The sequence below is a fragment of the Schistosoma mansoni genome (genome assembly GCF_000237925.1).
Source record: "Schistosoma mansoni, WGS project CABG00000000 data, supercontig 0172, strain Puerto Rico, whole genome shotgun sequence".
Classification (NCBI taxonomy): domain Eukaryota; kingdom Metazoa; phylum Platyhelminthes; class Trematoda; order Strigeidida; family Schistosomatidae; genus Schistosoma; species Schistosoma mansoni.
The window spans coordinates 319,600-334,991 of record NW_017386058.1 but is presented as its reverse complement, the minus strand read 5'-3'; the positions used below and the strand labels follow the sequence as shown (position 1 = coordinate 334,991).

General features: G+C 32.5%; 1 protein-coding gene and 1 non-coding gene across 2 annotated transcripts in view; one reads left to right on the top strand and one right to left on the bottom strand.

The window, feature by feature from the left end:
- Smp_162110 (multidrug resistance pump, putative) overlaps positions 1-15,101 on the top strand; it is a gene marked incomplete at both ends in the record, with an annotated part of 35,158 nt that extends 20,057 nt beyond the window's left edge. The window contains 7 exons of the mRNA XM_018796553.1: positions 3,346-3,416; positions 5,251-5,359; positions 5,462-5,537; positions 9,566-9,635; positions 10,823-10,955; positions 12,375-12,394; positions 14,997-15,101. Of these exons, the coding sequence (XP_018646871.1) occupies positions 3,346-3,416; positions 5,251-5,359; positions 5,462-5,537; positions 9,566-9,635; positions 10,823-10,955; positions 12,375-12,394; positions 14,997-15,101 (584 nt within the window). The remainder of the gene's footprint in view (positions 1-3,345; positions 3,417-5,250; positions 5,360-5,461; positions 5,538-9,565; positions 9,636-10,822; positions 10,956-12,374; positions 12,395-14,996) is intronic.
- On the bottom strand, positions 1,381-1,450 carry Smp_tRNA_00681_Pseudo_TTG.1.1. The gene has a single exon. It is a non-coding gene (tRNA).
- Positions 15,102-15,392: the final 291 nt, after the last annotated feature.

The window sequence follows — 15,392 nt, the reverse complement described above, 5'->3', positions numbered from 1 at the left end:
AGTAAAGTTGCTCTGAAAACAATGTATGAACAGAAGAAAAAATAAGAGAAAGTTAACGAAAAGTGTCTGTAGCGAAACTATAATTTATGGACGACCTTTGAACGAATCTTAAGTAACCTTGAGAAATATTAGACAATTAGTAGACAGTTAGTACAGAGTAAAAATATATTATACAACACCAAAAAATTAGAGTGGGTACACTTCTGTTACATGGTCCAAAAACTTGTCAAGGTTAGAAAGAGGTTGAAAGGTTTTAAAATCGTAATGCATAAGGTAGAGGAACTCATTGATATGGCTTCATAATACTCGGTCTCTGGAGCCATGATAAGGTCACAAAAACTCTCTCAGCCTCGACCACATAGCTTCAATATCGTTTGTGTGTACTCTGGTTGTGTAAGACTGTCATTTTTATTATGCATATATTTTACAACACTCATACCTCTGAACAGCCGAAGCTTCAGTAACATCTGCAAACATTGCAGACAATAATACTGGTGCTTTTATTATACAGTTCACAGAAATTATTATAATTTGTCTTAGTCTCAATCTGGGTCGAGAGAAAAAAGTTCCTATTCTAGCAGACTTCTTCCTCCAACATATATTACATCAAAAGATAACATCATCAGGATAGTCTGCGCAAGGTCTACAAGTCAATCAATTACCACAATTACAAATAAAGGAACTTCTTAGTAGTCCGATTTATTGTAGCCGCTTAATTGTCACGTTTTCTCTAAAATCCTCTGTGAACCGATTGTGCATGAGCATCAGGTACTGAAATTGGCACTGTGACCCTGAAATCCCTCAGACGCTCCTGATTGGCTCGTCCATAAATTATAGTCTCGCTGTGTTTGCATTCAAGTGGTTACTCAAACACATTGGTTGTAAGTTTAAACAAGCTACTTTTTTTGTTTCATCGAGATGATGAAAACATAAACTCTCATTAGCGAAATTATCAAAACTGGTATTTCATAGTAAATGAAAAGGTACATGGATGAATTGATTATGCTTTTTATTAGATCAGTACATAAGTTACTGAGTGATATTACCTGGGTTGAATGTACGGAAAAGTTTGAATGTTAGAGAAGTTAATTTTATAGTTAACATCTTATGGTTTGTAATTAAATTTATTAGTGATTGGTAAGCAGAGATGGATAGTGGCTAGCAGTGGAATCCAGGACGCACGTTTCGTCCTATTTGGAACTCGTCAGATGAAGTTACCTGCATCTCAGAGTTGATGTTCACTCTGGGACTCGAACCCAGTACCCTCGCTTCAAACGCCATCGCGTTATCCACTCGGCCACGGAGTCTTGCTTGTGCGATGGGGTGAAGTTTAAATTCAATTAGTATTGTTTGTTTGAATCTTCCCATCGATGTGTTAGGACTGCAACTGGTCAGTCTCTAATAGGACGTCCCAAATAGGACGAAACGCGCGTCCTGGATTCCACTGCTAGCCACTATCCATCTTTGCTTATAATGCTTGTGAATTAAGGCTATATCGAGGCAATACGCACAGTATTCACATATGCCAATTAGAGACTGACCAGTTGCAGTCCTAAACATCAATGAGAAGATTCAAACAAACAATACTAACTGAATTTATTAGTGATTATTGTTATTATTAATTGTTGGCTACCATTTTACTAATTCAACATCTTACATTAAAATCATTGACACTGAGAGTTCAGTAGTTGAATGATATATAGGAATATAGAGTATAAAATTCAAAATAAGCCTAGCAAATGCACGAAGTAAAAATTCAGCGATATTTAACCTAATATTTTTCAGTAATATGTTCGTGGTGTTTTAAGATTTGCATTTTTCAAACTAGTAACATATTTTTTGTAGATACATAAGATGGGTATATTCAGCTGACAAATTTAAAAGAAGTATAAGATTCGCTTCCTGGTTCCTACTTTCGGATATATGTCAAGTACATTCAAACGTTTGACAAAACGCTATAAAAGAGAGATCTCAGAATTCACAAATAGCAGTAGAAACTGATCAGTTTTAATTTATGATATCCCATTTTTGATATTTTAAACTCCCATCAATCTAAGTTATATAATGTAGGTATTAATGCTAAGGTTGTACTTGATAGTTTCCTTTGTACTATATAAACTTTTGTTAATTTAATTTGGCTATTTATTTACTCTGAAGAAGTGGATTACACTATGTCACGAAACGTTGGAAATACCATTTTTCTACCCATTGGGATATAACAATAAATATACTTTTAAAACTAGTTATATAATGTTTCAAATGATCGATATAATTGTTTTTTGTCAACATTTTGTTTAAGTGATATATAATGAAGTAATTTGGACTTCATTTCAAAGTTGTAGTGGTTAAAATCAACAGATTAATTATCCTAGTAAAACTTGTCATCCTTTTGGATGATAACAACTGAGACAGTAAAGTATTAGGATTTAACCTATTATGATTCAAGAAAACCTAGAATGTTATTACTACGAAATGAGATTTAGGCTCTTATTGAAATCGGTGTGAAAACAGTTTTTTTTAAAAATTCATTTTGTATTGTTTATTTGAATCTTCCCTATTGTTGTTTAGAATTGCAATTGATCAGTCTCTTATTGGCATATATGGATCCTGTGTGGATTGCCTCGATATTGCCTTAAGTCACAAGCATTATAAGCAAAGATGGATGGTGGCCAGCAGTTGAATTTAAGACGCGCATCTCGTCTTATTCGGAACTTATCAGATGGATGTATCTGCATCTCAGATTTGATGTTCACTCCAGGACTCGAACCCAATACCGTTCACTTCAAACGCTATCAGGCCCTAATAGCTAAGTGCATAACATGATGGCGTTCGAAGCGAATGGTAATTGATTGGAGTCCTGGATTGAACACCAACTCTTGCATGCAGGTACATCCTTCTGACGAGTCCCGGATAGGACGAGACGCGCGTCTTGGATTCCACTGCTAGTAACCATCCATCTTTGCTTATAGTCTTATTTTCGTGAAAATATTAGGAGTCTAACAGTATACTGAGTTTGAATTCTTCATTAAGTTTTGTTGTGCTACACAGTATAAAAATATTAAGTAAAAGAGATGAACGATTATAAGTTACTTTATAACCAAACCTCTTATGAACTGATTGTAGATTTAATTGTACATAAATAATATCTGATGTAAGAATAGAGTTTAGAATGATAGGTCATATTTTGTTGGATTGATACACAAAGAGTAAACCTGAATTTTCACCTAATAAAGAAGTACTTGATGAATAATCTGCAATCTCTCAGTTTCATTCGTTGTAATAAATACAACGTAAACAGACTAGAGAAGTGTACCACTTATTCCAATGGTGTTGTTTTTATTTTAGGGACTTTGGGAGCTCGTGAACTTGCTGCACAAACTATTATTCTATCTATTGGATCTATTAGTTATACTTTGGTAAGCTCAACATAAAGTTAATCTGAACATAATTTTAAAACACCTAGTCAAGTGTTTAAATGAACTAAAGGTAACAAAACTAATCTATTTAACTATTTTAATCTTCCTTAAGGAATACACTTCAGTATTTTGTTATCATTACTGATATACTCATTCACATATTTGGTTTTAAATAATAAGTCTCACTAGTTATCAGCAGTTTTGGAAATTAATTCTGTTTTGCGACAAAAACTGTTCTTTTTTTTAAAAAAACAATGTTTTTCCAACTCTCATATAACCAACATTTTCCAACAAAAAACGGTTTGTCTAATTTGAATATTTGAATTGTCATACATATAAAATCAAATAGTTAAACAGATTTCTTATCTCCAGGTAAAAATTATGCAAAACTTATAAATAGTTAAACTTCATCTCTCCCTCCCTCTGTCTCTCTCTCTATATATATATAACATATTATTAAACTACCCTAGTCTCAAATGTTAGTTTACGTTGTCTAGTCAACCAAATTTATACGGTTGTTTTTGTGGAATGATCATGCATAATCTAAGTAGGTATTTGTATTCACACTTGTTAATTTTGTATTCATATTATTTGTTCCTTTGTAATGTTCCCTTGGTAGCAATGTCTTTCAGGTCCTATAAAATTGTAACCATATATATATCTATCACCACATAACTCATTTCGATATCATTTCATGCAATGACAGGTAAGAATGGAGACCACAAGATATATCTCTGTCTATTCGTGAGTTATCAGTTATGTATAGGTATATATCAGTACTAATGTTATGCAGCTCGTAACAGACATAAGTTTCTTTTAATTCCATTGCGCCATCCATTAAATTAATGCGTTTCCCTATGAAGTCTAAAGTGGTAGATCACTTTGGAATCAACCTATTATAAACATGAAAGGATCCCCTGGGAAAAGATTTCCGAAATAAATTAAATGAATTATTTTATTTTCAATGAATAAGTGTTACATCTGAGATTTATTTGAGGAGATTAACCAACATTGTTCCAACTGTCTTTAGATAAACCTCATTTTAGCCAATGTACACTTTCCTTAACATCAAAGATTTTCACACATGTTACAAATATATAGTACTTATGACTTTTTCAACGAATTTGTACTTGTACGTTTCTAAGAAATTTTAAACAAGAAGTAAATAACTATCCCTTTTGTGATGATTTACAATATTGTTTCCACTTATATTGGTCTATGGTAAAAAATGTATATTAACATATTAACATATGATGGCCTTCCTCTTTTCCGCTTCCCTTCACTGCCCCAAGTTAGGGCTTGCCTCGTGATGTAGTTTGGTGATTTCCGTAATGTATGTCCGATCCTCTTCCAACGTCTTTTCCTAATTTCCTCTTCAGCTGGAAGCTGATTTGTCCTCTCCTATAAAAGGCTGTTGCTGATTGTATCTGACCAGTGAATGTTGAGTATTTTGCGTGGATAACTGTTCATAAATACTTGTACCTTCTTGACGATGGATATAGTAGTTCTACACGTTTCAGCTTCATACAGTAGAACTGTCTTCATGTTCACATCGAAGATTCTGACTTTGATGTCTGTTGACAGTTGTTTTGGGTTCCATATGTTCTTCATTTTTAGAAGTGCGGTCCTTGTTTTGCCAGTACTCACCTTTATGTCTGCATCCGATCCTCCTTGTTTATTGATGATGCTTTTCAGGTATATGAAAACTACTTACAACCTGACAAGAAATTATAAAATATAACGAACTTATGTTATTCTGCTATGTGAATTGTTGTTGATTTAGTCAAATTTATAAATGAGAAAAATTGTATAAAATTTCTATTTGTTTTGTTAGCTTCCACTTGGTGTTGGTAGTGCAACAGGTATACGTGTAGGACAATATCTTGGTGCTCGATGTGCTAGAGGCCCATATTCTGTATTTAGTGTAGCAATGACATTAGTTGGTAAGTTTAAACTGATAAAAAAAGAATTAGTTAATAATTTCAGTAATTAATGCTTATCAGATAATTAAAAATAAATGTCTTTTCCTTTTTTGTAAATTTAAGGCTGTTGGGCTTTACCATATGTAGGAATTTTAATTGCTACAAGAAGGTATTTACCAAGAGTTTTTACATCTGATGAGTAAGTTCAATAATTTGTTACTGAATGATTTTTCTTTATTGTTAGTCAATTCAAATGGAATTTCGTTAAAATTGCGATAGAATTATATAAGGTGAATGGTATAAGGTATTTAGGTGAGACGATAATTTATAAACGACCTTTGAGCGATGCTAAAGTGACCCTGAGGATGTCCACCTACTAGTCAGGACTAAATGAGAGTTATAAAGCAGTGGGAAGAGCCAGAATTATGATTTATAGTTGATGGTTAGGAACAAGATTTAGGGTTTTCATCACGAACCGACATCAGTTAAAGTGCAAAAACATCATTTAGCCAAATGGATTTCGTGCAAAAATCCAAAACCTGTTATCTTATATCCGATCAGTTCATCCATAAATTATAGTCTCGCCGGTATTTTAATACTACTTACCTAGACATTGGAAATATCGTTTCTAAAATATCTCAGAGTAGACAATTCTCTTTTTTTTCGACAATTTTACCCTCATAAGTAACTTCTACGCATACTAAATATATTAAAGCCGTAACCAGTGCACTTCAAACATGCAGTTACTCACTGAATCGGATGGAGGACGGTCACGTATTATCATGGATTGGTTGAAGTTAGACATTAACATCATTGGATGCCGGTTCAGTGGTCCAGCGGTTAATCGTTCGAATATGGAACCGAAAGTTTTGAGTTCAAATTATTAGAGCAGGATCGTGGACGCACAATGCTGTGGAGTTCCATACTTGGACGATAAAGTCATCCAATACTTCCAGGTTTTCAATGGTGGTCTAATTTTGATCTATTCATGATCTTAATCAAAACTCAACAATCTCCACAACCTATACTGATAAATAAAAATGAAAAGCCACTTGTACAAATCATGAAAAATAATACTAAAGACAATTTGACAAGTGCCACTGATATCTGAATAAATTATACCCATAATCTTCAATAATTATATCGTAAACCAAAGTGTTAGTCGATTTAAGATAAATTATAACATGTAAATGAAAAAAACTACAGGACAATATTAGTTACAATAAAAATGAATAGCATGATATTTCCATATTGTCCAGATGGCTACCACAGACAGAATCTTGAAGATGTACATCTGAGAATGTTCACAAAATACTCATATTCTTCTAGAGTAGTAAAATTTTGACTAGCAACGGGATTCAAGACTCACGTTTCGTCCTATTTGAGGCTCGTCGGGTTGATGTATCCAAACCCCAGCATTAATATTCACGCTGTGACTTTGACCCAGGACCCTTCACGTCAGAAGTCCAGAGATCCCGTTATAAATAGGACAAAATGCACATACTGAATTATATTACTAACCAACTTTATCTGTCTTAAATAGCGTTGATAAAAGTGATATCAGAGGAATTCTCACAAACTTCAGAAACCTCAGCAAAGAGTAGTTGAAATTCAGTCGTAAATATCAACAAGAGAATTATTTGAACCTTTGCTAGTAATGATCATTACATTTAATCCGACGTTCTATAGTTATTATAAGTTACATAAAAATTATGAGTACATTTTTAGTAGGTAATTTTAAGTATTGTATCTGTTCTAGAATATCTCAATCCAAACAAATTTAATTGATACCCAACGACCTTCAATTGATATGTCTTGTAGCACAATCCATGTTTTTTAAAGAGATAATCATTCTAAAGTTAAATTCTAACACATCCATGTGTCAATTATAACTTTCAAAATATACGCACCTTTATCTACCAACCGTTAATTTCATTTAACAGGATTAAATAGGCTTTAAAAGAAACGTTTAAATAACGATCATTACCTTTAAAATTACTCAATTCTGCTTCTAGAAGTTACTTGGATTTCACACTACTATTAACCGGTTTTACTTAACTTTAGTGTAATACAAAACATATATGAATTAGTATAGAGACATATTTATTTTAAATGGTATAACAAAAGTGGTACGATGAATACCAGTGAGTAATATTTGTTGAATACGTCAAAAACCAGTGGACATTTTCAACTAGTCATGTTAAATTGAACTAAACACTAGTGGCTATATCAGTTATTTGGATTCAACCTTATTAACAGTACATTTATTAATCTCAACAAACCTATATACTAATAACTATTATTGAGCAGTAAAGCGAATTTATCAAAGTTAAACATGTTAACTACTGGACACTGGCTGAGTGGTCCCGAGATTAATCAGTATTCAAACGATTAACCTTTATTGCCTTTACACAACGTAATATCCTCAAATCATTTAGGTTACTGATTATTCTAAATGCTGTTAATCAATCTACTATACGACCCATATTCTTGATCGTCACTGTCCGGCCAATCTAACTGTATACATGGTTACACTTTTCCGTAAACGTTCACGGTTCCTGTTGAACGGGATCAACTTTATTCGTCTGACGAACATACTACTGAAAGTATAGGCAAATAATTGAATTAAGCTGGAGATAATCTAAAGGATCCTCCTTTCTAGTGTAAAGGTTATCAAATTTACGGTTGAGAAAATCATTGTAATACTGAATGTTCGACCATAATTATTTTGAATGCTAAATTCTTCCCGATATCATTGGCGGCCTACTTAAACATCTGAGCTGTCTGTTCCTGTCATTTAGATATTTCAACAAGTTATCTAATTTTGCTTGTTTTAATACATCATTATGGCCACTAGTCGCGCAATCTATTCAGGTGCGTTTCTGAAAAATGTACAACTGTTCGGTGTAAAGGTTAGAAAAGGCCTAATCAGAGATATCGTGGTTGCTGAAAATATGCAGCGAAACGAACATACATTATTCAGATGTCGATTGACTAGACTTCTAACATCTAACTGGTGATCACCCAATATTTATCGTCAGGATCGACGAAGAAGTAAGAAACGGAAACTTATTGAAATACTTCGTGCTGAGAATTCTATGTTGTACCAAAAATATAATACTGAATAAGGCTAATAATAATAATAAACTATGAATTTACGTAATACAAACAGTGGTCACTTGTACTGTTTCAAATTCGACCTAAATTAATTGTCAATCAATTTTATTAGACAGACTTGTTCTAAAAATTTCCATTTGACATTTTCTACTGACCTTTAACGTACATCTCTTTTTGATAAACATTTAAAGATAAAATAACTTCATGTGATTATTAGTGTTTTAATTTAACGTTTGAATTTATAAGTCGGTTAAAACTAGACCATCATAGAAAACCTGGAAGCACTGAACCGCCGTTTCGTCCTAATATGGCACTCCTCAGCAGTGCACATCCGCGATCGCGCTCGCAAGATTTCAATCCAGGACCTTGGTTCTCGCGCTCGAACACTTAACCTCTAGACCACTGAGCCGACCAGCATTCAACGGTGTTCATGTCTTACTTCCACCAATCCACAATTAGTGTGTTATTGTAAATATAATTTTAATAATGACAAATTTATTTATTTCACAGTACCATATATGTGAATACTATACTTCAGAATGAAATAACAAAAGCTATTATTGTAGTGAACAAAACACCGGTTAGGGACAATCGAATGTATTTAGACAAAAATTACAGACTATGTCACTAAATTCTGAATAACCATACAGCAAACAGTTAATTTGCAAAATAACAATCAATTGTCTCAATCTTCATTGTTCCTTCTGTATATATCAATCCATCTTCTCTAATTCCATTGTTCATGAATTTTCCTACCGATTGCGCTTCATTTTAGTTCGTTCCTTATCGGTCTTCTGTCAAAATACATTCTATGTCTGCCTATCACCATATACTACTTATATGGATATAAGTAGACCACATTACAATGTTTTTTCTACTTCATTCATTCATTCATTCCTATAAACATATTTGTTTTTAATATAAAATCCTTAACTTGAATTCCTTGATTACATAACTTTCATTGATTGATGAATTGCCCGAATATACATGATAAAATCATTCACTTTCCTCATTATAAAATCAATGTACTAACTGATTATTACAACTAAGTAATGAATCAATAGTTACCTTTTCTTTTCTTTTACACTGTAACTTTTTAATTTATTTTAGTGGCGTCATTGAACTTGTAGCTGAACTAATGCCAGTTATAGCTTATTTTCAAATTATCGATGGTGCAAATGTAAGCGTGTTTATAATAGAAATTATAAAATAAGTATTCGAAATAAATGTAAAATGTCTCATTTTAGCTTCGTTAATCGTGTTATAGAGTGATTCAATTTGTTTGTTTATTCGCAGGAGTTTTCTAAAATAGACGGTAGGTTTGATAGAGAGGGCGATAAGTAAACCTGAGAATCAGGCTGTAATCCAATAGAGTCATGAAAAACGTATAAATCTCATATCTAAAACTCACTGGAATCTTATACAGTGTGTGTTGTATCAAAAATTATTTATACAAATGTACCATATTTACTCGATGAAACTAGCATTTTGCTGATAATTCATCCTGATTTTCAAAGTTTTTGTACTGAGGCTCTGATTTAATAAGCTCAGGTTTTCTGAGTAGTCATTAATCATATCATTTCAAGCGATCGACTGTACGATCGATACAGTATTCTATCTTATGTAACAAACGGACTTCGTCAATAATCTAGTTATCATGATGAAAAGTTTCATTAGAAACTGAGACGAGCTGAAGATACACGGAAAACTGGAATGAATTGTGCAGCTTTTGATCTCAGTTTGAAATTGCTCAGTTGTGCGCATCCATTACTACTGTACTATATAGAACGAAATACGATTAGGTCTTGGGTAGAACACAGTGAATTTCAGCCAATATGTCATTATCCATTAGTCAAAAATTACAGTAAATTACTGATAAAATTCAGTAACTGTCCAACATCATCTATTATTAACTGTCTCACTTCCAATATGGTTGGCTTTAACAGTCATGTTATTTCCCTACAACTTCAAAAAATTCCCTTATTCTTTGGTAAATTGACAATTATCTTTAGATAAGTGTTGAGTAGTATAGATTGTCGCGAGGAACATTGTCAGTGATCAATTGCAATTTCTTCTGAGATACATAAAGATCTTCTAAGAAATTTCTATCATAATCAAGAAATCAAAACTATAAAACCACTTAAGAAACGATTGAATTAATGTCGTTACTTTTAGATGGTGGATGACGCAAATATTTTCACTATTTAACCACAGAGTAAAACACAACACTATAATGTCAAGCCATTAGTGATGGCAGAATTAGATCATGGCTTTTTTCATACAAGTCTTTATTATTATTATTAAATTTATTCTAGATTTTTCAGTCTCAGATTACCTTACGTAATATTTTTCTTATTTTTTTAAAAGGGTATATGTAGTGGTGTCTTGAAAGGATCAGGTTTACAAACAGTTGGAGCAATTGTAAACATATTCTGTCTTTATATGTTTGCTGTACCACTTGGGATTTGTTTAGTTTATGTAGCAAATCTTAGATTGATGGGTAGGTGAACAAAGTTGTTTTTAAATCCTAACTGGACGTTACTGACTATAAGTAATTAACCTACCTTTACACCACAGTGATAATTTCTCATCTAACTTCACTGAAAAATATACTTCTAACTTTTTTGTTCATCACTTAAACCCATACATTGGACAAATAAATGATGCGTGTAAAAAAACATTTGAAGCATACTGTGAGACTGCACAATGTAATTTAGCTTAGTAACTGCATCCTAATTTTCTTAAACACAACTTAAATAGTTTCTAGATATTGTCTACAAATATTTCAATCAACGCCGGGCATATAACCTTTAGATCAATAGGTTAATACTCAGTGATGTACACCACTAAGGAGTTCTATAACAAGGACAAAACAGTCTCTAGTTTTCAGTAGTTACCTTCTAAGATCAACCGATGATATATACTTTAAAATCCAACAATCTCCATAGACAACTCATTTTAGTAACAATATCAGAATTTCATTTTATAAATGAGATCTAAACATACAGGTGGATAATATTTATTTCCAGTATAAAATTCTTTAACTTCACACTCATATGAAATTATCGTTCGAAATGAATTAATGCAAAACTCTTAACCAATTAAGTCCAGCTCGTGGATAACAATAATTGATGGTTAATGAAAATTATTTGGATATTAGGGGGCGTAGTGATAATAGAAGAGAAATGAATATTGAATATATTTTCCAGCTTGTGATTATGGAAATTGTAGTCTGTGGGTTAACCATTGCAAGCGAGACCGAAGGTCTCGGTTTTGAATCCTGGGTGCAGGATCTTGGGTTCGTACTTCTGACGAGCCCCCTAATGGGACAAATCGATCGTCTAATGCTTCAAGGTTTACAGCGGTTGTCTAACACAGGTCGCTTCGTGATTTTAATGGGGTGAATATATTATGATAATTCTACAAAAAAATTTCAAAATTCGAACTAGGTTAAATCTTAGGTGACAAAACAGCATATCAAAACACTATACATATTACCAATTTCTTAATACTTCTGTACAAATTGTGTGAGTGCTCAAAACCTAAATATATTTTAGGAGTGGAGAAATGATAGTGATGATGCAAATAAAAATAAGCTTGGAAGTGACGACCTAGAAAAACCATGTACTTGTCTGTCTTTTAACAACCAAAAGATAACAAGAGTACAGACTGCTGACTCAAACTAAGTCAAATACAACTTAATTTCATCTGAACTTATTAATGTTGAATACATGGTAGATACCACTGAATAATTGAGACCTATTCATCACACACCAACACGGTCTAAAGTCCGTTTTCATACGTGGTGGAAGTTATTGAAATCAGTTTATTTCCACAACAATTGTTACCGAACACCATTAACGTTTATTATCAATAGTACCAATACTTGCATCGTACCACTATTTTAATCCTATTTCAGAAAAAACGACAACTTTTACTGTTACGCATTAATTTTGAGAATAGGTACCTTCGAGCTGAAAGTAATTAGTGGACAGTGTTGTAAAATATTGGTTAGATACCACATTGAATTATTATTAAACTATGAAGCTTATCAATAAATCATGCTGATATAATGGGAAACAAAAGTGTTTTCTTGTTCTTTACAATATAATACAATGATACAATAACACTACTTATCCATCAAATTATGCGATCACTAGATATTGACTGATTAATATGACTGAACTCACTAGATCACGATATTAAACAGTTCGATCACTATGCTGGATCACTTGGTAAATACTGATATAATATCCAGCTGACAACAGAGAACCAGATAATAGAGAATGAACCATTTATTCAGATAAAATGCATTCATCAATGGGTCATGATCTTCATCAAAACTAAACAGTTTCCACAACCCTGTGTTGATAAAAATACAATCAGTTCACATCCAGTTAACCCAGAATTTCATAGTATTTCATAGTATTAGTGTTTCAATGTTTACCAAGACTGGGTGTCTATTTCTTTTCATTTACTGACCAATACCAGTCCACTAGCACACTACATATCAAACATATATGTATAATGAACGAGTAAGATTTTATTCATTAGATTAGTTTCTTTTTTTCGTTATTTCCAATAATAAAGTTCTATTGCATATTGATTGGTAAGTTAAGAACATGCGAACGAAACATCACTAATCATTGACATTAGGAAATCTGATTTCATTTGTAAACAGTACAACCGGTGAACTGTTTATTCGTCTTTTTAATCTGATTTAAATTAATTACCCGGTTGGTTTCAAACAGTAAAAAGGGACATCATAATTATATTGTTATATAATAAACTTTTTATGTTATAAAATAGGTATTTGGGTTGGTCTCGTTAGTGCTGCAACATTACAAGTGTCTACATTGTGCATTATATGTTTCCGTTTGAATTGGACAACACAAATCAAACTGGTATGTAATGGTATTTGATAAAAATAAGTAATAATCATCAATCTAAAGTAATTTTAATTTTCAAAACAAAAAATACATTTTGTTCAATTTAGAACATTAACGATACACCAGAATGTATCAACCAAATGCACAAATAAAAACAGAAATACAAATCAGAAAGGAGTTTTGTGGATATTTTAGTAATTTATTAGTTAAATTCGTGAGTTATTTGAGGCCAGACTACCATGGGAAACCCGGAAGTACTGGACGCTCTTTTCTTTCTAGTATGGCACTACTCAGTGAAGTACAACCGGGTCTGTGGTAAGATAGTAACTCACTGAAGACAATGATGAACGGTGGCGCAATTTCGTGGATTGGTTGAAGTTAGACATTACCACAATTGGATACCAGTCAGCTGAGTGGTCTGGAGGTTAAGCGTTCGCGCGTGAGACCGAAGGTCCTGGATTAAAATCTCTCTAGGCTGGATCGTAGATGCGCACTGTTGAGGAGTCCCATATTAGGACGAAACGACCGTTCAGTGCTTCAAGGTTTTCCATAGTTCTCTAGCTTCAATTTACTCAAGAAATACAAGTGTTACCACTTTTGCCAGTTATTGATTTGAGGAATTTATATTCAAAATATTGACTTTATTACATTTAAATGTGAGATATGAAATCAGGATAGTTGAACTGTATATTTCTATTGCGTCTGTGAATGAATTCTAAACTGATATAAATATTGATGATTGTTTATTTCTGTGTAAGACTTTATTTATTACGAATGATATCTAATTGACGTTTATAAGTGAAATGAACGAAGAATGAGGTGGGAACAGCCAATTCATTGTTTAATGAAAAATTGTAGAGTTTTTTCGTAAAATGTGAGGACTATACGTCAAATACTTCATTCACAAATCTTCCATCAATCGTCCATTAAATCCTTCATAATTCTTTCACTTCTCAATTTCTTTATGTTCGCTTTCTATTTTCTTCAGATCAACTTACTCAACCTTCTTTAGACAAGATTTCCACTTTTTTATTGATGTGCCAAACTAATTTTGTTTTTCAACATAAGTAGCATACACCCAATCAGTATCGATTAGAATTTACTAGAAAACGTTATGTAATACGTGACTTAGAGGTTTAGGAGGTATCATATATTGACGCTATCATTGTTAATATCTAATACCAAGATTCAATCTGTCTTAACGTCGCACAAATCCATGAAGTCACTGGCAATTGAACTGAGCCATGCTGGTAGGTGTAGACTACCTGGTTGGCATTCGCGAGATGATAGCAATCGATGGTTAGAGACCTTGAATAACATGGCCCAAAATCTACGTTGTGACTGATTGACTGACTTAATGGTATAGAGGCGTCTTGAGAGCTTGCATCGGTGTTATTTTAGTATAATTTATATCCAATAGATGTTGATAACTGAAGTATTGTAAGATATTTTCATCAATCTGTTTCAAGCATTTTGAAAAAGCATCACCAAAGTCATATCACTCACATTTACAGTGAATATTTTAAAATGTCAAGACTCAATTATAACATACATTATGTGTAATAATTCAAATGTTTCTATAGCTAATATATGTTTGTCGCTTTCTGATCATTAGTCCAATTAATTTATTCTTTCTCTGTATAATTTTGTAGGCTTTAGAAAGAATAAAAGCGGAGAATGATTCATCAGAAATAGCTATGAAAAATCTTGATGAAATTGCTGCTACTGGGATTGTGAGCGTTGATGAAGGTAGGTAAAATTATAAATTTTGACAGTGTTATAAGAAGACGAAGATTATCAGAACTATGTGATCAGATTGTTCAAAATGTATTGTGCTAATGCATCACATAGTTCTGATAATCTTCATCTTCTTATTACACTATCAAAATTTATCAAAGGGACCAATGGCTTTAAAATTAAAAATACATAAAATGACTGAATACATAAAATGTATATACTTATTTCGTCTAATTAATTCTTTCAAATACCTACATTTAACACTCTAAGAATGGATGTGATAATTAATGGAATAATTAATTTAATGATCG